Here is a 21,839-nt window from a genome sequence, read left to right on the forward strand (position 1 = left end):
ATTCCTATTCCACTTTTGTCATTTTATCTATTACATATCACTTTTATTGCTGAGCTGACCAATCTCTCATGAAATACATGTCATTGTACCATTGACCCTTTTTTAACTAACATATGACTAATAAAACTGAAACTTTTTTAGTCAAATAAAAAATCATTTTAAAATAACACCCCAAACAGGTGGAAAACATCCAATGTAGACTTCTTCATGGACTGTATTACCATTGTAAACTTTCTCAGAAGGAGAGCTCAGATCTTTATCTGTATCCTATTCGATGCAGTTTATAGATCACTGCAGTTGTAAAACCTCCACAGCCATTAGACTTGAAGCTAAATATTTTAAGACTGGACTATACTGTAGTCTCAGTTGTGTTCCATGTTGTTCTTCTTTTGTTTCATGTTGTCTTGGTGTTTGGCTGAGCTTCACAACTACAGTACTGACTGAAAGACAAAGATCTGACTCCAGCAGACATGATGCTGTCAGTGGTTTGATGTCACGAGTTTCAGACTACAGTTTCTAAATATAATCACAGGCTGCTACATGTCAAGTCACTGAAGTCTGCACAACAAAGCTGCAGGAGTATTTTTGGCGTGTTCTCAGTGAGCTGAAGTACAGACTCACACATCAATAAGTAAAAAGGAACAGAGGGGTTATGAGAGAGGGAGAGAGAGAGAGAGAGAGAGAGAGAGAGAGAGAGGTTGTCTGTCTGCTAATCTGCCAAGATCAGCTCAAAAGACTGGGATAGATTTCTCCTTCAGTATACACAGATGTTGATGTAATTGTTAATATTCAAAAACACATAAGAAAGAAGTCCTCAATACCTTCAGAAACTTTCTGGCACTATGTTTTGTTGAAAATGTTACTCAGACAGTTGGAAATATTTTGAGAGGCCTTGACAGTCAAGTGAGTCAAGTATTTTCTCTCCTGTGTACGACTGAAGAACAGGTGAATAAAAAAGGTTTTGCCAGGATATTCTTACTAGCTTCTTTATTTATTTATTTTAAATCTGTGAAAACAAGAGGACAAACATTTTTCAGTAGAACAATTTTTTTTGTGAACAGGATCATTTTTCTAAGTCACTTTTTTCTCTTTTGTGAAGAAAAGTGAAAAATGTTGCACACATATTTTTGCGTCATGCAGCATAAGGTGCTTGGCTAGAAAATGTAATTGCTCATCTGCTGTGTGCATCTGTTGTAAAGATGTTTGATTTTAGCCAACATATGATACTCAAAAACCTTGTGTTTACAGTGCATGGAGAATAATAAACTCAACTGGAAGAAAAAATGAATGCTTTTACTTCTATTTAGCACATAAGGCAGTGGTTCACTTCAGCCTCTTGTGGCTAGAATGAGCATTACAACAATAAACACTAAAAAAAATAGATGCTTGATAGGTCCAAAACAGGTGGGGGGAAAACTGTGGAAAAATTATTTTGGGAAAACTTTCATCACAGGATAGAAAACAATTTTGATCCAACTTTGAAAATGGACCAGAATTATTTTCCCTCTCACTCTCACGGCTTCCAAGTTCATAGTTATAAAGGGACAAATCACTCTGTTCAACAGTGTGGCTGCTTAATTTTGGCTGGTTAAGGGGACTTGTTAGTACAACTGACTCGCTGCATTGTTGATTTTAGTCTATAAATAAGATTTGTTCACAATTCGGCCAGTTCTTTATAAGAGCAACTTTTTCAAGATTTTCTCAATCTAGACTAACAATCAAATGAGATAATTTTAACACACCTCCAGGCTGTTTGGGAAACTTGTGCAAGATTCACTCACTCACTCTCTCACTCACTCACTCTCTCACTCACTCATTCACTCTCTCACTCACTCGCTCACTCTCTCACTCACTCACTCACTCACTCACTCACTCTCTCACTCTCTCACTCTCTCACTCACTCACTCACTCCGTCGGGGCCTTACTTGTAGTTTCGCTCCCAGAACTTGATGGGCCGCGGATAGGAGGAAATGAAGATGGCGCTGCCCAGGAATGGAGCCAGCGGGGTGTAGAAGAAGGTGGTGAGGAGAGTCTGGAGCAGCAGCATGGCTGAGTCTGGACACACACACACAGTCAAGGAAAAAAAAGCAGGTATGGATGCACTAAGACCACACACACACACTTATATACAGGTCTGAGAGGAAGGATACGAGGCACAGCGAATGGCTGAGCGAAGGCATGGAAAGCGCTGCCCCAGGCGATCTGCCAGGGAGCAATGTAAACCAGGATGAAATGGAGCTTCAGCAGCAGCTCACGCATCTAGACAGAAACACAAACACACAGTCAGTCCCCTACAAACACACCTCAACAGAAGAGCCTGGTATTTAATTCAAACAACCTTTGTCACAAAATAAAGTGATATCTATTGCATTCCTCCACTCTATAAGGGTTGATGTGCTCTCTGTGATCAGTTGCTGTCCACTTTAATGTCAAGATCTTCTTTTTTTCAGAACAAGGAAAAATAAAAAGATAAAGGTGTCTACAGTGGATTGTGTGAGGCCAACATGAATACACAAAAATCATGCAAAACAAAAAAAGAAAAGGTGTCGCTGTGTTCACAATGACAGCTTTTATTACGTGTCCTTTTAAAAGAAGTCCTCCTCAGTGATTTGGTATTGCACTTCCATAAAGATGAAGTGCTCAAAAAGTCAGTATAAAAATATATAATGGTCAAAATTGAAGTTGCAGAAGAGGAGACGTTCTGACTTTTTGTCCTTAATTGTTCACCATGTTATAAATGTATTTGTTCCCTCTAAATGTAGTCTCTCCTGATTAAACTGAGTAGGAGGCTGAGAGGGACTCCACATGATGAGCAAACTGACCTTCCCGTGTAACATTTGAGTAGTTCCCCTTTAAGTGAAATTGTTAAAATTGTTTAAGGTTCAGGGAGCTATTTACATGTCAGGACTGAAACAGAAGCAAGTGATAACCATCATGACTAACACAGGAAAAACTGACATCTGTCAGTTTGTGTTTGTATCTGAGTGTTGCTATGTTTACCCTTCTGTCTGTGCGTTCATGTGTGTGTGTGTGTGTGTGTGTGTGCATGTGTTTCTGAGAGAGATAGATGACTGTTTTTCTCTATCTTCGAGACAATCTTTCTATCAGGATGCACACCAATGCATTTGCATAAACAACACACACACACACACACACACACACACACACACACACACACACACACACACACACACACATATCCTCAAACCCCGCTCTCTCACCTTGTGAAAAACAATAGACATGATGAAGAAGTCGAGCAGGAAGCTCTCGGAGGCGTGCGGACAGTCAAAGTGAAAAAAGACGAGTGTGAAGAGCAGGGTGAGGAACTGGAAGCTGGGGTCACAGAAGGACGAACGTAGGAGTTTCAGTCCAGCTACTGTTGTCAGGAGAACGTCACAGCTGGAGGCAGCACAAACAAGAGTTTAGACAACAAATCCAACACACACACACACACACACACTGTATTTATGGCTGTATGTGGCCACTCACTGGATCCCCAGCTTCTTGCGGTGACTGAGAGCGAAGCCGTCATTAGTGAGCGCGCTCAGAATGATGGCGGGGTACACCACGTACTTCTCGAAGCACAGGAGACCCACATATAGTCGCTCAAACCACATCAGCACAGCGTCCTCTGTTACACAAGCAAAAATACAAAAATGACACAAGCAGATCTGAATCAAAGCTTACCCCCCACTGTTTCTACAAGTTACTTTTTTGGTTTCTGTTAATACGTCATAGTCTTAATGACATTTTACAGTTTGTTTGTTGCCTCTCCATGCATGTGATGTTGGATTAATCTGGAAAAAATTAGTTCTCGACTGGATACTCAGATACGCCTCTTCAAGTCGGAAAAAAACAACTCAAAAAGTCTGAGAAAAATTTAGTGCATGACCTGTCAAGTTGATGTCATATTAGGCAGAAACATGGCAGATGAAAGTAAATGTTGAGCTGAAGTAAAGAAACTTTTGATTCATTCATTCAATGCATATTAATCTTTGATTAATATGATATTAGTTTCTAACCCACATAGAGTGACCAAGACTATTTATTTAGCATTAACCCTGATAATAAGTCAGGAAAAGCAATAATTTAGCGGTTTTAGGGAATGGACATGTTAAATACAACAAATCTTCTTTGTAGTGCCCATGTTGTTTCCACATTACAACGTAAACTTCATGAACACACATAATTCAGTAAACAGGAACATCTGAGGATCATGTGAATGCATCACTAGTTTACAGAATATCTAAAAAAAATCACTGAAATCAACTCGTGAGATTCGAAATGTTGAATAGCTGCAAAATGTGATGCCGTTTCATCAGATGCTTGTCAAATAATACATTTAGAGATGTGTATGGTCTTGGTGTTTGTGTGACCTTTGTGATTGTTTTGTGAATGATCCAGATAATAATATACTAAATTATAACCAACTATATACAGAAGGCATGCTGACCTCTGGGTTCAAACTGGTGGTACTCCTTGGTCTTGAGAACCGGATGCGAGATCCACAACCAAGGGTGGTGCTTCCTCAGCTGGGGGATCAGGTAGTGCGTCACAAACCCCACCGTCCCCGCCAGAGCGTACAGCACGATGGTCACAAAGGGCTGCAAATTGTAACGAAAGAACCATAGTTAAAATGAATAATAAGGCCAAACACTTCTCTGTATTCCTGCAAAGATTAAAAGTAAAAGACAGAGATAATGAACAGGGCAGAGAGGGGAAAACAATGGAGGATCTCACCTTGAGAGACAGAAACACAGTACTTGCAGTGATGGCGAAGGTTAGGATGTAGGCAACAGAGCACACGACTACGTCCGACAGCAGAATCTCCTTCTGCAGAACACGGGAGGAAGAGAGAGCTGCAATCAGTAATAATCCACACTGAACGAAAACACAGTCGTTTATCAGACTCATTTAGGTGTGAGATTATTTCTGTCTAATCGTTCTGAGCCTTCAATTTCTGGAGATCAAAGATGCAGCAGCTCGAGAAGACTTAAGAGCTCCACAATCCTCATTAATACTGTAAAAGGCAGCAGGAGGCTTGTTTTCTCTGCTGCATAATTCCCTGTAATCACACACAGTGATCGACAGCACACATTGTTTTATTATCTCTCCTGTGATGCCGAAACAGTCTGCCCTCTAACACATCCACACACACAGTGGATGTATGAATTCCACACCTCAGGTGCTCACTGATAACGAGTATTGATTTTCTGATGATAATTAACATGAGCTAAATAAGGCTTTAGGCTGCTGAAATCCAAAATAATAAAAAAAAAAAAGCTAAATAAACGCTCAGGGGAGTAAAAATAACACATAAAAACTGTGTTTATGTGTTCACAGCAAAGGCTGATAATGACTTGAACCATCACTCATCATTTTTACTGATGAAACAAAGCTACATGACATCAGTTTATTTCTACGTAATCGTCTTTATTTACCATTGAGTTCTGCAGTTTATCTGGCAGGGGGTCTTTACTGTCAGTGTCTTCCTCCTCTTCTTCCTCACTCTCCACCAAAGCGGGCATTATCCTCGACTTGACCAGAGATCTGTGACGAAAAATGTCACATGTGCAGGATGAGACATGAGGAATGAGAGGAACTTGTGTCTTTAATAACATGAACTATTTTTCTTACAAACCCTTCAGTAACTGAAGGCAAAAATGAATAAAATATCACTAACTATAACCCTTTCACAAAACAAAAATAGATAGTTAAATTCAGGTTTTCATGGCAAAAAAAAAATTTGGAAGAAGACTATGGAAGAAATTCAAATGTTACTTTTTGAACTTTGACTTCTTATTAGGGCTGGTTGATTATTGCAACAACAAAAAAACTTTAATGTTGAGCATGCATTCATTGAACTTAAATTAAAAAAAATAGATACATAAATAAAATATAAACATATTAAAATTACTCTTTCATCATGATCTTTATTTGGCTTTTAATAGCCTGAAATACAACTGATGAGCAGAATTAGGGGGGAAATAATTATTATAAACATTATTTTTTCCTTATTCTGAAGATGTTGGCCAATCATAGGGAAGACATGCAGCTATTACTGTAAGGCTACCTGGCTGTTTAGATGGTAACCCTAAATCTATGAATTAAATGTAAACATGTGAAAAGTCCTGTTAGCAAGGTCATGGCCACATCTGCATCGTAGCAGCTTTTCTTGCCTACACATCAACACAGAGTTTCGGAAAATCTTCACTCTGAATCTTTAAAAAAGTCAGTTTTTAGTGACCTAGAAAGCAGTTTCTGTGTGGATGAAAAAAATACCATGTACGTGTGTAATAGGCCCACTAGTAGGCCCAGTGTGTGCATGAAAACACACACACACACACTGATACTCACACTAGTACGGAGGGGTCGCTGCTCTGTCGGCTGAGGTGGTAGGAGAAGACCACCAAAAGGCCACAGAAACCAGAGAACAGAGCCGGGGTGTGCTGCTCATCCCACGGCTCCTGTAACCACACACAAACACACACACACACACACACACACACACACACACACACACAGCGGTGTGAGTCATACCATCACGAACCTGCTCGGCTGTTTTTACATCTTGACACTTTAAAAGCTTCTTCCCTGCAGTCACTTTTGCAGGATGACTGGCAACACTTCATATTTTGCAGCATCTCTGCTTGGTTCCATGAGTGAAACTGCCGACTGCACGCTATTTATAACTGAACTTAGTTTATTCCTCTAACCAGGAGAATGACCATGAACAGAAACTCTGGGGAAAATGAAGAGAGGAGAGGAGAAAGGGCTGTCTTCACATCTCCTACCTACACTCCATTTTGTTTTACATCCAGTTAATTTGTACCTTGAGAGCTCCAAAGCAGAAGCCGTAGAGCAGAGACAGAGCGATCAGACTGCGTAGGATGCTGTAGACCGCAGAGATGAGACTCGTAGCAGCTGAAACACACATTAGAGTGAGCTTTAAAATGCAGGCAGTATGTTGTATTAAACAATGAGAAACAGCTAATTAATTTAATGGTTTTTAAACACAAAGAAGATTAACTTTATTTCTCATTCTCAAGATTTTCGGGGGCTTAAACATTGGAACACATATACAGATACAGATTACACACACAGACATCAAACCAGAGCTGAATATACACAGATGCATTCAAAAATTAGAGTTTATAATAAAAGCAGAAAATGTAAATTAAGAATTAAAGAAAACTGGAGGTTATTAAAGGGATGTGATGCAGGGTCACTGATGCTTGCTTATTTAAATATGTGAAATATTAATTGAATGTGGAGAAGTAGACAGAAAACAAAAAGATATTTATAAATGTTAAGAGGTGATGTAGCTAGGTAAAAGATGTCAGAATTGACCTGAGTTATTGGTTTTCTGGGGTTATATCGCAGCTAGTGTTGCAAAGAAAATCAAATCAATCACTTGGCCTAATTACTTAAAGAAGTCCTATTTATCTCCTTGGTTTTGTTTATGATTAGCATACTGCTGCAACGTAGCAACATAAAAGTTTTGAATATGTAGTGGTGCGTTGTGAACATACATAATGAGAATAATAACTGTGGGAAATGTCTCCTGAACAATATAGTCGAATAGCCCTGATATAGGGTCTGGAAACAGAAACAGTTTGACCAACCTGTTCCTCCAAAAAAGTGCATGTCGACCTGCTCCAGCAGGTAGATGGTGAAGGTGTTGATCTGAGGGAAAAGGCCCACCAGGAAGGTGATTGGGAAGCAGTAGGTAAAACCTGTTTTATGCATTAAACAAAAGACATTCATTAGTATCTGTAAATGACAAATGAGGGCTTTATGTTCACACATCTGTGCATTTTATTGTATCTCTCTCCTGTCCTCCTCCTACATTTATCCGTACCCACTAGCAGGTCTCGTAAGAAGCCCAATGCGTCGTGGCAGACGATAGTGACTCCATACAGGGTGGAGACGGGCAGGTCTTTCCTCCTCAGCAGCTGCTCCAGCAGCCAGATCAGAGCGCAGAAGATGCAGAAGTAGGCCGCTCGGCTGTAAGCCACCAGCTGGTTGTGACCCTGGAGACACACACACGAACACACGAACACACACAGGTTATTAACTGCTCAACAATAACAAACAGAAATTGAATACACAGTTGGGTGATATTAGGTTGAATGCACATATGTTTGCACTTATAAGCTGCAACAATTAGTGGACTAATCAATTGGTTGTTTGACAGAAAATAATCACCACCTGTTAATAATTGATTAGTTGGTAAAGTAATATTTCATACTGTTTCAAATAGTGAGATTTCCAGCTTTTATCTGTTTAATATCATACTAAAGTGAAAATCTTTGGGTTTTGAACTGACAAAACAAGTGATTTAAAGACATCACCTTGGACTTTAAGAAACTTGGATGGACACTTTTCACTATTCTCTGACATTTTAAAGACCAAACAATAAGAAAATAATTTGCTAATTAATCGATAATGAAATAACTGTTAGTTGCTGCCCTATTTTGAGAGTTTGTAATGTAACCAAGAAACCTGTAACCACAATGCTGGTGCATGAGTCAGAACATTACAAAATTATTAAAATGGAAAAGGGAACTGTTTTCATGAGATCATGAGATGAAATGCCAACATGCATCATTAAAGAGGAACAACCAGCAGGGACGTAATGGATATACTCGTCATTATCAGGCTACCAAAAATAGAAGTTTGTTACTCTAATAATATATAATAATAAAGTTAAACTCACATGTGTTGGTGAAGCTGCATCTGGTTGAACACTCTGGAAAATAAAAACACATAAACAAAATATTTAATTATTATTTGTAAATTAATGTGAAAAAAGTTAAAGACACAAAGAGGAAGTAAACAGGAGCGAATAGGAACTGGCATGACTGAGATCAGTTTCACTTTAACCTGGATCACAATGTTCCACACTTTGAGCCCACACATTCACACAATGTGAAATGGTTTTTACCTTAAACCGCCACAGAATCATCACAAACAGTAAAGACTACCTTCCACCAATATTTAGTTTAGAGGGCTTTTTTTTTTTTTACCTTGAGTAAGGAATACTGGCAGCTAGCGATGACCAGGCAGAACTGGAAAACCCAGAAGTCTTTGAAGCAGCCGTGGTTGAGGAGCACGAAACCCAGAAAGGAGACCAGGAAGGCCATGAAGACCGCAACCAGATTCTCCAGAACTTCTTGATTTCTGTAGAAAAACAGCACACGACACATATGAAATTAAAAAAAAAGAGTCAAGCTGAATAATGTTTATGATGTTTGATTTCAAGACTTGTGACTTCCAAGCATGTATTACCTGTCCAAAAGGGCAAGCAGGGTGAGTCTGTCGTATAAAATGTTGATCCACTTCCCAGGAAACAGTTTGAGTTTGTAATAAATCTTCCTTGTCGGTTTCTCCTGAGTGGACGTCTCTGACGACTCATCCAAAGAGTCCTCTTCCTGACACACACACACACACACACACACACACACACACACACCAACACAATTAATGTATAACTGCATGGGAATACAGGAAGGAAATTATCTTTTCACTCTACATGATTTCCCATATAGGCCCATTCAAAACACATCCGGGATCATTAGAAGGAGACACAACAACAGATTTTTCACAATGTGTCACACGCACAGATTGGTGCATTAATGATTCTACAGAGAGTATGTGTTGTTACAGCTTCAGCAGCTGATCCAGGTAGCATGTGTCACCCTGCTCTCTGCTTCCAGCAGTGATGGAGCCTGATTCAGGACTGATCATTTGGCTTCTGTTTCAAACAGCAGCAATGACTCATATTTTTTCTGTTCTACAGAAAAAGAAAAAAAATCTGATTTACCATTGCTATCACTCTGGGGATTTTATCAATCCATTCTGTGATAACAAGTTAACAAGTAGAAATGGAAACTGAAAAAGGAATCAGCATTTGAATTTCTTTGTTTAAAGTCCTCCTGGAGTTACGTTTTAAACTGTAAAAAATAAAATACACTGATATGATTAATAAACATGGTTTTCCCCACATAATAAGAAAAAAAATACTCTGAAAAGAAGCTTAAAGTACCCCTATTCCTTCTTCTACTTTAAAAAATTCAGAATCTGGCCTCATCCCAGCCACCATTGCTTGCTGGCTTGGTTGACCGCAGTGAGCAGAATAATACTGCATCGAGAAAGGTTGATAGTCACTAGCGAAAGAATCTACATGGCAGTGCAGTTTTCTTTTTGCGAATTTAACTTACCTTTTTTGTTAAGCTGCATTGACATCTTATATGTATGAATGTCTTTAAACTTAGCCTTTGGAGTTTTGTGGTATGCAAACAAACAGTTTAACTATTTCTTATGTGTATCCTTGAGGTTTAACAAACACCTTAAACATTTGTGTCCTTATAAAATATTTACAAAACTGTTGCTTGGGTGAATCTGAACCTACATTGTTTACGTCTATGCTGACTTGCTAAAAGCCGTCTTGTTCAATCTTTTTTTGGCACATTGCTACAGTTTCTTGGCAAGTTACCACAACCAGCTGTCCATGAAACAATCGGGAGAACTGGGTGTCATGTCACTGACTCACATGCATGCATGTGCATGTCGGTCCTTGCGAGCGTGAAGAAGCTACAAACAATAAAGTGACCCACTCTAAAACAGTTCTATGGACTACTAGTGATCCAAACCCCCAGGGTACCTTTAAGTTAACAGCTTTACAACCACTTGGATTACACCCAACACAATACTTTGACTGTCCTTACTCAAGTTTAGTAAGCAACTGGAATGTAGCCCAAGAAAGAAAAAGTGAAAGCAGATAGACACCTGGAATATCTCAGGGTGTGTCCTCCGTGGCCGAAGCCTGTGTGCAGGGATGATGCGTCGCTGGAAAGGGCAGTCGGCGTGACCGCCCACCAGGCTGTCCTGACACTCCGAGTTAGAAGAAGTTGACAGCAGGTCACTGAAGACACACACACACATAAAAAAGGCGGATTTTAATCTGAGGAATACACCTGATTAGACGGGCAGTGATGATAGTTGGGGAGGAGATGGAAGGTAAGATGTTTTTAAGAAAAGCTAATGAAAGCAACCATGCAGGTAGAGAAGCAGGAAAAGGAAAAATGGGATAAAGAATTGTAGAAAATTATACTTTGAGATGATGATGATGATCAGGAGGGAGAGGAAAAGATTTGACAGCAGTACCACATGTTGCCAGTGATGAGCTCTGCTCCTAGAGGCAGGTTGAGAGCTCTCTCTGCATACAGCTTACGAGGTCTGTCTCCTGAGGAGAAACACACAAAGAAAACTTGTCAGGCTCTTTCTCTTTGAATAAGTAAACTGACTTCTAGCTGATGAGTGAACTCTAAATCTATTATGTGGGCTTTTTGTAGCACTGCAGACAGACATCCCAGACTGAACCATAGCTGAACAGCTGGAGCCAAGCCAGAAAAATGTCATTTAATCTACAAGCTTTTTGAGCGGTTTCAAAAGTGAAGCTGCTGGCAGAGCCCTCCCCACACACTGTGTATTTGCTATAAAGATCAAAACATTATGAGAGTATTCCAGCACAAATAGACTCCCAAAACTGATCAGGGACCTGGTACATATGACTCATCTAAGCTTGTCTCCAGCACAAAAAAACATTGCATTTTAGCTGTTAATTATTCCAGGGTGGGTGCTTACTGTGTACAGTGTGGAAGGTGTAGGCCTCTTCTTTGTTGGTAGCCTCTGGTCTGCAGATGACCTGCAGCATGGAGCTTTCTGACTGAGAGGTTTGTGAAGGCAGGGAGTCATAGTCTGGATCCTTCTCCCTGTCTGTCTGTGGACTGCAGACAGGAAACACAATCAGCTGCAGATCCTGGATGGATGAGTGAATTCAGCTGTGTGTATATTTTTGTTAGAGCATGTGGGTGTACAGGCATGTGTACCTGTCAGGGGAGACTATTGGGATCTGTGTGGGTGGCATGGCCTGTAGTGTGTTGGTAGGTAGACTGGTGGGTGGTTTGGGTCTCTCTGATTTGTTGTCCGTGTTGGTTTCTGTTATCGTTTCATCTTGTCTGGAAGTCACACTCAGATTCTCTGGAAGCAGATCAAATGGGAAATGAGCCCAAAAAAGGTTGGTTACGGACATTTCTGTTAGAAAAGGTAACCAAAGCAGAGCTTAATAATTCAAAATATCACAATTTTACATGTCTCATTTAAAATGTCGCCAAAAATAAGCCATTTGGAATAACCATATCCTGTTAAAAACATTAAATTCTGCTCCTCAGCGACACTGTGAAGCCATGACTGATTTTGCTGAGCGAACGGTCACGTGACAAATATTCACTGAATTTCAGACAGAACTGCAGGCTGTTTACACAGAGCATAGAGGAGAGGACAAGACTGGTTGGAAGTAAAGACTGTAAAAATACAAATAGTTAATGTGTATAGCATGTGGAGACCCAATTTTCCCCAATATTTGAGACACTTGTGAGAACTTCGAAAAGTGTTGTTTGTATAAATTTCATTTTATTCCATTTTTTAAAAGTATTTATCAGAGAAATTCTACTTTTCTTTTTTTTGTGATAACTGTGTAATACTGACAAAAGTATTTTTGAGTTGTTCCTACTTGTAGCCATGATTCTGTTGATTCCATGGATGTGCAGGACTTATATTTTACATTAAAATACAAGGCCACAGTGAATTAAATATAAAAAGAGCAAAGAAGCAATTTATGTGTACTAATAATATTGTACTGCCAACATTGCATCAGCCAAAGATTAAATATGACACATGCATTTCACGTCACATTCAGGGGCTGCACAAAATGTTTCTGAGGGCTGCCATTGGCCTGTGGGGTGCCCGTATGGTGTAGATAAAGGAGGAACAAACCTTCCTCTGCGGCTCCCTCCTCCTCTCTGTGGTCTGGCCCCTCCTCTTCCTGTGCACTGGCACCTCCCCCTCTGGTGCTGAGGGACCCCAACAAGGAAACAAACTCCAAGAAGTTGGATTCGTTGGGAATCTGGCCCTCCTTCGCTTCCAGATCAGACTTGGAACTGGTCATGGTGGTCTGATAACGAGACAAATGTTTGTATGTGTGAATGGACAGATGGATGGAGATAAACAGAAATAGCGACAGAGCTAAACTGCCAACATACTGTGTTATGCGAGCGGTCTGAAAGCAGCACCGCATCTTTCCCACTGTCCATGCTCAGCCCGCGGATGTGAGTCCTGCCCCCAGGCCCGTATCGGCCCAAAGCTGGCGGCAGACGCAGGAAACCTTGTGAATCCACATTTGTATCCAAAGGATCCGTGTTATCGTGGTTGGAGTGGACGTCGATACCTGATGAGCTGTTATCGTTTGTCAGCTGCGGACTCGGTGTGCTGTCCTCAGAAGTCTGCAGACCGACGTGTTCCTGCTCTGGATCTGGACACTCCAGTGTGGTGGACTCAGAGGTGGTTGTTTCTCTGCACAGGTGAAACTCTTCACTTTGACTCGCCGTCTGCTGCTGTTTTGGGGTGGGGTCGTCCTCTGAGTCAGCCGCGTCTTCTCCCTCTTCCACCTCCTGCTTCTCCTTCTCAGGGGAGTCGAAGGTGATGACAGGGATCTTGATGTGACACTCTCCTGCATCCTTCTGAGCCTTGTAGGACACACATGCCACACATGCACACACACAGTAATCCCCAATTGTAACACAGTTTTAGAAAAAAAGAAAAAACATAAATAAAAATACTACATATATTTTTTTAATATGTAAAAAAATATCAATCAATGAAAATAAATCAGATCAAAATAAATAAGACACACTTTTGTTTAATATTGGTGTACTTCCCAGCCTACTCAATGTATAAAAATATATAAAAATACATTCAACAAATAAATTTGATCAATTATGGTGCAGTACACTTCCACAACTTACTGAAAATTCCTAAACATATATACAATTTTTTTTGATAAACTACATTCAGTGGTGCATTGGAATATACCACAAGACAAAATAGGAACATCATTGTGAAACAGAATGCAGTACAGTTATCCTTTTATCTCAATAACCTTGTTTTCATAAACATTGGAAGCCAAAATTTGATTGTGAAATGAAATTGGATTATTTTCCAGCCCTTAAAGCAGAAACTAATGGGAATTAGTTTCTGCTTTAAGGGCTGGATGTTATGGGTGTAAAAAGTGTTTCATGAAAAACTTTACCTGTGCATTCTCCAAAAGGCTCTGCTTGACACTCTCCTCCAGCTGAGCAGCAGTCTGAGGGTCACAGCTCATGGTGATGATGATCTTGACAGTGTCGCTGTCATCCAGGCGAGCTGACTGAGGCCCAGGGCCAGAGTTGTCGACCAGAACCACCTCGATCTCATCAGAACAGTACGTCTCCTCCACTGGCTCAGCCTGAGAGACAAAAGGAAAGAGGATCCACCCATGATGTACAAAATAATCACTGACAGTTTAATTCCCAAATATGACAACTACATCCTGTTTGTTTATCTGTGAGGATTACCTGTGCAGGAGGTTCTGGGATGTCGATGAAATCATCCTGGGGCGTCTCTGGAGAGTTATTGTTGGCATCCGGGGAGTCTTTTTGCCCCTCACTTTCCTCCTCACTCCCATCTTCACTTCCCTTAGAAGGAGGCAGACCTTCATCGTCAGCTGTTTCCCCGTCCGCAGCCTCCTTATCCTCACTTTTGTCTTCTATTCTGTCCTGCTCCGGGTCTTTCTCAGGTATTCTTTCCCTCTCTGATTGCTCTCTCTCAGTCCCCTTCAAAGGGCTCTGAACGTCCGTTTCTTCTTTCACGGCCACAGTTTCAATTATTTCCGCCTCCATTTTTCCACTTGCAGATGCAGGCCGCATCTCTTCTCTTTCAGCTCTGGACGGGGGCCTCTGCTGGGCCTGCAGCAGGGGGGCAGCCTGGTCCGGATTGGGGCTGGAGAGGTCATCAGGAGAAGAGCTGGGGTGAAGGCCTCCCTCCACAGGCCTCTCCTCTGCAGCACTCTCACCCTGTCCTGGAATGAAATGAAATGCAAATTGTTGATTTAAAGTGAAATAATAATAAAACTGTTAAATCAATTCTTGCCATTAATTGGCTGCAACACACAAATATTCTATTCCCATTGCAAGCAGAAGGCTGAGCAATCCTGCTATTAAACAGATACATTTTGTCTTCTGGTCCAATATATCACGGTGATTGTATCCCTTTTTCTCAATACTCTAATCACCAGTGCATTAGGTCATACATTTACTGGAAGGAGTCAGCTGATCTTGTTGGCTGGCTGCTAGTTCTGCACTCGCTTGAGCATATTTACAACAATGATGTGTTTGCAGAAAAGGAAGCTGTCAATCCACGTTGTCTAAGGAGCCATCGAGTGCATTAGGGAAGAGGAACAGAGTTGGCTTCCAGCACAGATTGATTGTTACGATAAACTGCACAGAACACTTGTTCCCCCAAAATGACATGCAAAGCCTCAGGAGCTACAATAACTGGAGATTAATTGATGATGATCTGGGGTTAAATGTTGTGGTGAAGCAGGCTGTCTTTCCACATCCTGTCTTCTTTATATAAGTACATACACTGCTCACTTCCTCCTACTGTCATTTTTTTACAAGTCATTTTTAGCATTCCACAGAATCACAAGCAGTCACCTCTCGAGAAACTGATAAACTGTCTTACTGGTAATCATTTGTAGTTTGATGCCAGGCTAATTTAACAAATATCAGCAACATGTAATCCAATGTTTGACATACAAAAGCTCTTCCTTATTTCTGTTGAGTCCAGAATTCCATATTAAAACTACACAAATTTTATCCAGATTTTTCTCCTATAGTCAGTAAGAGGCCACTCCTTAGTATTTTCCAGACTTCAACTCCTTTGGTCTGACATTTCTTGTCATTTCTGAATTCATAACTTCTGATCTAGAACCAGGTTCTTTACAACTAAACTTCAGCTATTTTGAATCAATGCTGAACCTTACTACATCTCTGAAATGCATTCTTTCTTATTCCCTTAACAACAAAAACAAGAGAGCTACAGAACCAAACTTAAATTGTGGCTATAGAAGATATATTGGGTGACTTAGGGTGACATAGAGGAATTATCTAGGCTCTAAGCTCCCCTCTTGCTCTAATGTTTTTCTATACTGTTTGAATGTCATTGGATGTCATTTACAACAGATCTTTTGATTTAAATTGGCTATTTCCAAGCAACAGCTGAATCAATATTATTTGCATGTGAAACAAACTGAATTAAAATATGTAACTTTACCCTGAGCAAACATTCAGCCAAACAAACCCTGATATGCACTCATATGCACTAAGCATCTTTACCCTATTACTATAAAATGTAACAAGCCACGCTGACTTCCACACTTTAAAAAGGATATATACACTCATCAGCACCTTCAGATGGGGGACAAATTAATGGAAAAACCAACATGAAGTGTCTAGTCAAGCTTTGGGCCACCATGAGAGGCAAGAACAACTTCAGTCCTCCTTGTCATAGAGTCTCTGAAACTGTAGTAGAAACATAAACACTATTAATTCATAATAAATTCCCTCAGGTGGTGTTTTGATGATGGTAGCAAAGAGTACCATCTAAAACATCTGTCCAAAATCTCCTATAGATGTTCAGTTAGGTTATAAGACTATTTTAGACTGGTCTGTAGTGTGGGTTATGTCATGGGGACAGACAACACAGTCACAGCCTAACATACACAGAAAACACATAACATCATAACAACCCAGACATAAATATATATATAAAGTGCAAAACAAATACAAGTGAAAAAGTGCTAGATACAAAGTGACAGGTGCTTTAGCCAGTAAAGTCCAGCTGTAGCATTAGCAGCAGTTAGTGGTCTGAATACATGAGGTGTTGTTGTAAAGTTTGGGAGTTATTTTGTGATTTAATGGTTTTTACAGTAGCTGCTATTGAGGAAAGTCTTCGTTTTGATGAGTTTTTTTCCCTGGGGGTAGAGGTGTGAAGAGGGGGTGGGCAGTGTGCGTACTGTGTAGAGTCCTTAGATCAGTCTAAGTTAGACATTGTCAAAATAAAGACTGAGATATTTTAGGCCTAAACAATTAGCCACCCTGCTCCAAGACTAATCTTAAACTTAGTGTCAAGCTTCCATTGTAACAGTCACTGACGCCTGCTGACCTGTGGCATTAAATAATCAAAAAGTATCATAATTTTGGTTTCTTCGCAATGTAAAAATTACATTGTAAAGTACACCATAAAGCCGTAACCTACCAAAGACTCGAACATTTTGTTTTCCTGGTAACACACAAGTTAATTTCAGTTGCTTTTTTTTCCTTTATCTTGAAAGACCTTTTTTTGTGTTATGCCTCAACTAATTTATTCAGATTTTTCCTTTAATAGAAAGAAAGACAGATCGGCATTACCTTCCGCTGTCTTCCCCTCGTCTGATTTTGAACAGTCCTGTATGGAAGACAATTCACAAACATTTTTAGATTAACATTCAGACATAATGTAGGTCAACGCAGTGTTCTCTGTACTGTACGATCTTGTAGTTGCTACTCACCACCCCTATCAGTCCTGGGTCAGTTTCAGTCTGCTTCACTGTCACCTGGATCACCGGACTGGTACGTTTCCGAGCCAACATCGTCATTGCAACGCTGTCAGGAACTGTACTGCTCTTCCTGTCAGACAAAGACAAGAGACGGAGGGAGAAATTAAGCGATGAAACAAAAGAGGCAGAGAGATCGGGAGTCTTCTAAAAGTTCATTCATCAATGCGTCACTTTCACAAGAAATCATCCGACCTTCATTCCCAGCCTTCCTACACGTTTCGAATACAAAAATTAACTAATTTATAGGGATGAGGATGCAGTGAAAATACTTGTGTCTGGACTTGCTGTTTCATCTCTCCACAGTCACAGAAATGAAAAGAAATACAGTCATACAGGGAACAGGAAGTGATGGATTTTCTTTTATTAGTCTCTGTGCAGCTCAAGTGTGTCAGTGCAGAGTGGCCAACCTCCCCTCATTAGCTCGCTCATTCACCAAAGCTGTACTGAGTCTTTGAAATGAAGTGGAAAGAGTCTACATCCCTCTTTGAGACACTCGATCACGAAAGCGATCTGATCTCTGAGACAGAGAAGACTCTGGAAAAATAGACACATACAGAGGGAGACTAAAGACGTCAGAAATGACTCAGTTATACTTAGTATTACTGGCTTTATTCTAAAAGGAGGCCCAAATTTACAACTTCATGTTAATAATTAAGTTGTATCATGAGGGATTGAGCCCTCTGGCCTAGATTTTCTAATGACTAGCCTGGCAAGGGAAAAGCTTGAGGCGCAAAGAGCATAAATGCCAATTTGTTGAATGTATATATGTCTCTCTGAATGGCCTCCAATGCATCCGTAAAGGTGACACCACTTCAGGAATTTTTCAGCTACTTCAGATTAAGCCCTCTGATTGTAGTTTGAGGATTATGAGTGTGCCTGTGTGGACTTGCCTAATGCTGGCTGGCAGGCAAGAGTCCGAAGCATTGCTTTTCTTCTCCGGAGCCTTGCTGAGGTCAGAGAGGCTGCTGCGGACCACCGCCTCGCCCTCGTCGAACATCACGTGTAACCGATAGTTGGCCATCTTGATGAAGATGAAGAAGACGGTGATGGAGGTGCAGTAGATGCTCAAAGCCATGGTGGTAGGGGGCAGGGCCTGCAGATAGGAGAGGAGAGGAGAGGAGAGGAGAGGAGAGGAGAGGAGAGGAGAGGAGAGGAGAGGAGAGGAGAGGAGAGGAGAGGAGTGAAGAGGAGAGGAGAGGAGAGGAGAGGAGAGGAGAGGAGAGGAGAGGAGAGGAGAGGAGAGGAGAGTCATTGTATTCAAATTAACATCTCCAGAGTCTCCTGATTCCACTAGAACTGTGTTTGATTTAATGCTTACCGCTGTAGCATCTCTTCTCATCTTACTATATGTAGGTGAAATCCTGCAAAACGTGAAGCTTATTTGCAGCCACAGTTCCTTTAAAGTATTACAGGCTCACTGAACCACAACATTTAATTTCATTAATTGGTGGATTAATGTAGTTTATTGATCCCCCCATAGTAAAGAACAAGATGATTAAAGACAAAGTATCTGCATTATACTGATACATGAGTCATACCGATTTGGAGTACAATATGGGAACTTATTGTTGCCTGCAGGTACAAATTTATAACAGTGTAATTTGTGCTTACATCTGATTGTTCCTCAACTGTCTGTCATCCTGTGCCAAGTGTTGTGTGTGACCTTCAGATAAAGTTGCTAACAAACTTGAAATTTGAAACATCTCTCCCAGAAAGCTTGTGTTGTTTTTGCAGGGGAAGCAGTGGGTGTTTTCAAACAGACGGTGCAAACTGTCTGCAGCAACATTTTAATATAGCATTGGTGCCAGAGCTCTTGAACATCTGAGCTGTCACTCTTAAATTAGAATCTGTTAATTTGCCTCATTAACTTTCATTCATGGGAGGCTAATTTGGGATTATCAGAATACACAGTTCCTACAAATTAGCCCTGGTTTACTGTATAATGACTGGAAAGCAGAGATGTCAGGAGCAATCACATCACTTAATCATAATCTGCAATGTATATTATCTAATATGGGGTTACTGAAAAACCTTATAAACCTCATAACAATGTTTTTGATATTGAGACACATTTAAAGTTATTTCTTCACATGTAATAACACTAAATATGTTATTGTACTGTAGGCTGTGTGTGAATGATCACATCATTAAAGGCATAATATGCAGGAATTGTTGCTTACTGTTTGTAAACACAACACTCAAACTTGAGTGAAACCAGCTAAGCACTGAGCTAACATTAGCTGCATGTGGAGCAGCAACCCACATGCCAATATAGCATGGCCACCCACCATGATTAGCACCGACTAACAACTACAAAAGTGAGTTCATGGCTTCTAGTCAATATTAAATCAACTGACTGGTCCTGATATATGACATAGACCCTGGTTACAGCTTCAGTTTTCTGCAAGAAAAAGTAGCCTAATGTTACCGTATCTGGCAGATTGCTGCAGCAACGGAGATGTGCCTGTTTTTAAGTGTCTGTCTAGAATATCTCAGGTTGCAGCATAATAGTAGTTCTCAAAAGGACATGTGCTAATGCAACATTATCATAATATCAATCTGCTGTTCTCTGGCATGCACACAGAGTTAGTCCTGACTATTCAACGCTAAGATAGTTACCAGTTAGCCAAGCTAAAGGAACCAGAAGTCTCCCAAGTACGGTTCGGAGCTAAAAGCTGGCAACCATGTAAAAAGGAGTTCCTACCTGTGAAAACCCAGTGCACCCTTGCTAATAACTGTACTGAATGAAGCATTATGAAAAGAAAAAACAAAGGCAGAGTGCAGGGTCTCTGCAGGTATGGACACAACCACACACTTCTATTTTTCATTATTTTTGAATGAGTCTACATTATTTAAAGGAAAATCCTAGTGTACCTCTAAGTGGTCACCTCTCTGTACTGTACATGGTTGTTGTCATCATACAGCTAAGGTCAAGGTGTTTGACCTATAGCACCAACTCTTCCTTTATTCATACCACCACCCTGCTGTATAACTATGCATGTATCATTGTGAAACAAAGGTTTTTCTTCCTCCGGATCTACTGTATCTCTACATATCTACAAGGTAGATGTCTGTCACAAATCCCACATGGAAGTTCTTCAGTCAGGATATTATCACTGGGAGTACTGCGTCCTGGGTTGCACCTATTTCAAAGGCCGTGAGAATAACAGTGAACCATGCACAGTTTCACGCCTCCTGCTCACTCACTGCCTCATCCAGGAGCAGCCATGCGTTCCCTCACTGCATGCAGGGAAAAACACTGCGACAGTGCTGTTTTCTCAAGCCTAGTATTTCCCTCAGTAGCAACCAGACATCAAGAGATGTTAGATTCTTGCAGCGCCACAGCACGTTTATCTTAGAAAAGGATGCAAGCGCGAATTAAAAAAGAACGTCACCTATGGTACCGTGAACACCTCACACCCCCTTCGTGGCCTTGAACGTCATGTTCCCTAAAAACTCACCAGATGGAGAGACAGGGGCAACATCAGGAGAAATATCCAGAGATAGAGGTGGCAGGAGTTGTTGAATTTGTTCTGGTCCGGGTCGTGGTACCAGCCCCCGGTCACAGATGCCCAGACTCCCTGACGCAGGGTCTGCACAACATGGGAGCCCATCTCTCCTCCTCTCTCCTCCTCTCCGCTCAGGTTGGACGGACGGATGATGCTGCTGCTGCTGCTAGGCTACAATGAAATGATCTCCTCTAATGCATGCTACTGTCACTACGCCTCCATGTTGGGGCGATACAGCACGTCTCCTGAGCCTCCTCGTTCATGCCTCATCGGTCTTCCTCGGCGTTGTCCTCTCGTCTGCCTTTTCCCATCCCAATGTCGATTCGTCCATTTCTGCTGCCGTAATCCTCATCTTGTCCTCTTCGTCTCTCTCCTTCTCCGTCTCCTCTCTAGCTGCCTGTACAGATGCGCAGCTCTGACCGCCTCCCCTCCCTTCCCACTCCCTCTCTCCGCCCTCCTCCCTCTCTCACCATCCTTGCCTATTATATGATTTACACCTTCCGTGTTTTTCTGCGCACACACGTAATCAGGCGGTTTTCAGGCAATATCAATTATACAATAAAGCCTATGCATCATAATATACGATATGTATTGACTATGGAGCGATTGAAGTGTTTACAATATTAGGCCTACATGTAGCCTCCTTAGAGCCAGGGTTTGAATACCCTGAATGTATGAAAGTTTTATTCCATATGCATGTGGATATATGAATGAATATGAATACATGTGATATTTGAATAGGTTAAATAAAATGCATTGCTGATATTGTTGTTACCTCATTATTGTGAAGC

At 40.9% G+C, this 21,839-nt stretch overlaps 1 protein-coding gene across 1 annotated transcript in view; it reads right to left on the reverse strand.

Annotated features, from left to right (window-relative positions):
* The window catches only part of pcnx2 (pecanex 2), a 33,026-nt gene extending 11,695 nt beyond the window's left edge, over positions 1-21,331 (reverse strand). The window contains exons 1-26 of the mRNA XM_059359747.1: positions 21,001-21,331; positions 18,430-18,632; positions 17,492-17,609; positions 17,352-17,388; positions 14,457-14,959; positions 14,153-14,347; positions 13,107-13,589; positions 12,841-13,018; positions 11,895-12,045; positions 11,650-11,792; positions 11,170-11,248; positions 10,792-10,927; positions 9,292-9,434; positions 9,030-9,183; positions 8,720-8,752; positions 7,862-8,033; positions 7,626-7,736; positions 6,833-6,924; positions 6,358-6,467; positions 5,442-5,550; positions 4,741-4,833; positions 4,454-4,604; positions 3,490-3,631; positions 3,222-3,399; positions 2,151-2,259; positions 1,926-2,055 (exon numbers count right to left, since the gene is read on the reverse strand). Coding sequence (XP_059215730.1) covers positions 1,926-2,055; positions 2,151-2,259; positions 3,222-3,399; positions 3,490-3,631; positions 4,454-4,604; positions 4,741-4,833; positions 5,442-5,550; positions 6,358-6,467; positions 6,833-6,924; positions 7,626-7,736; positions 7,862-8,033; positions 8,720-8,752; positions 9,030-9,183; positions 9,292-9,434; positions 10,792-10,927; positions 11,170-11,248; positions 11,650-11,792; positions 11,895-12,045; positions 12,841-13,018; positions 13,107-13,589; positions 14,153-14,347; positions 14,457-14,959; positions 17,352-17,388; positions 17,492-17,609; positions 18,430-18,632; positions 21,001-21,153 — 4,106 coding nt within the window. The 5' untranslated portion in view covers positions 21,154-21,331. The remainder of the gene's footprint in view (positions 1-1,925; positions 2,056-2,150; positions 2,260-3,221; positions 3,400-3,489; positions 3,632-4,453; positions 4,605-4,740; positions 4,834-5,441; positions 5,551-6,357; positions 6,468-6,832; positions 6,925-7,625; positions 7,737-7,861; positions 8,034-8,719; positions 8,753-9,029; positions 9,184-9,291; positions 9,435-10,791; positions 10,928-11,169; positions 11,249-11,649; positions 11,793-11,894; positions 12,046-12,840; positions 13,019-13,106; positions 13,590-14,152; positions 14,348-14,456; positions 14,960-17,351; positions 17,389-17,491; positions 17,610-18,429; positions 18,633-21,000) is intronic.
* Positions 21,332-21,839: the final 508 nt, after the last annotated feature.

Source organism: Centropristis striata, chromosome 20 (genome assembly GCF_030273125.1).
Source record: "Centropristis striata isolate RG_2023a ecotype Rhode Island chromosome 20, C.striata_1.0, whole genome shotgun sequence".
NCBI lineage: Eukaryota > Metazoa > Chordata > Actinopteri > Perciformes > Serranidae > Centropristis > Centropristis striata.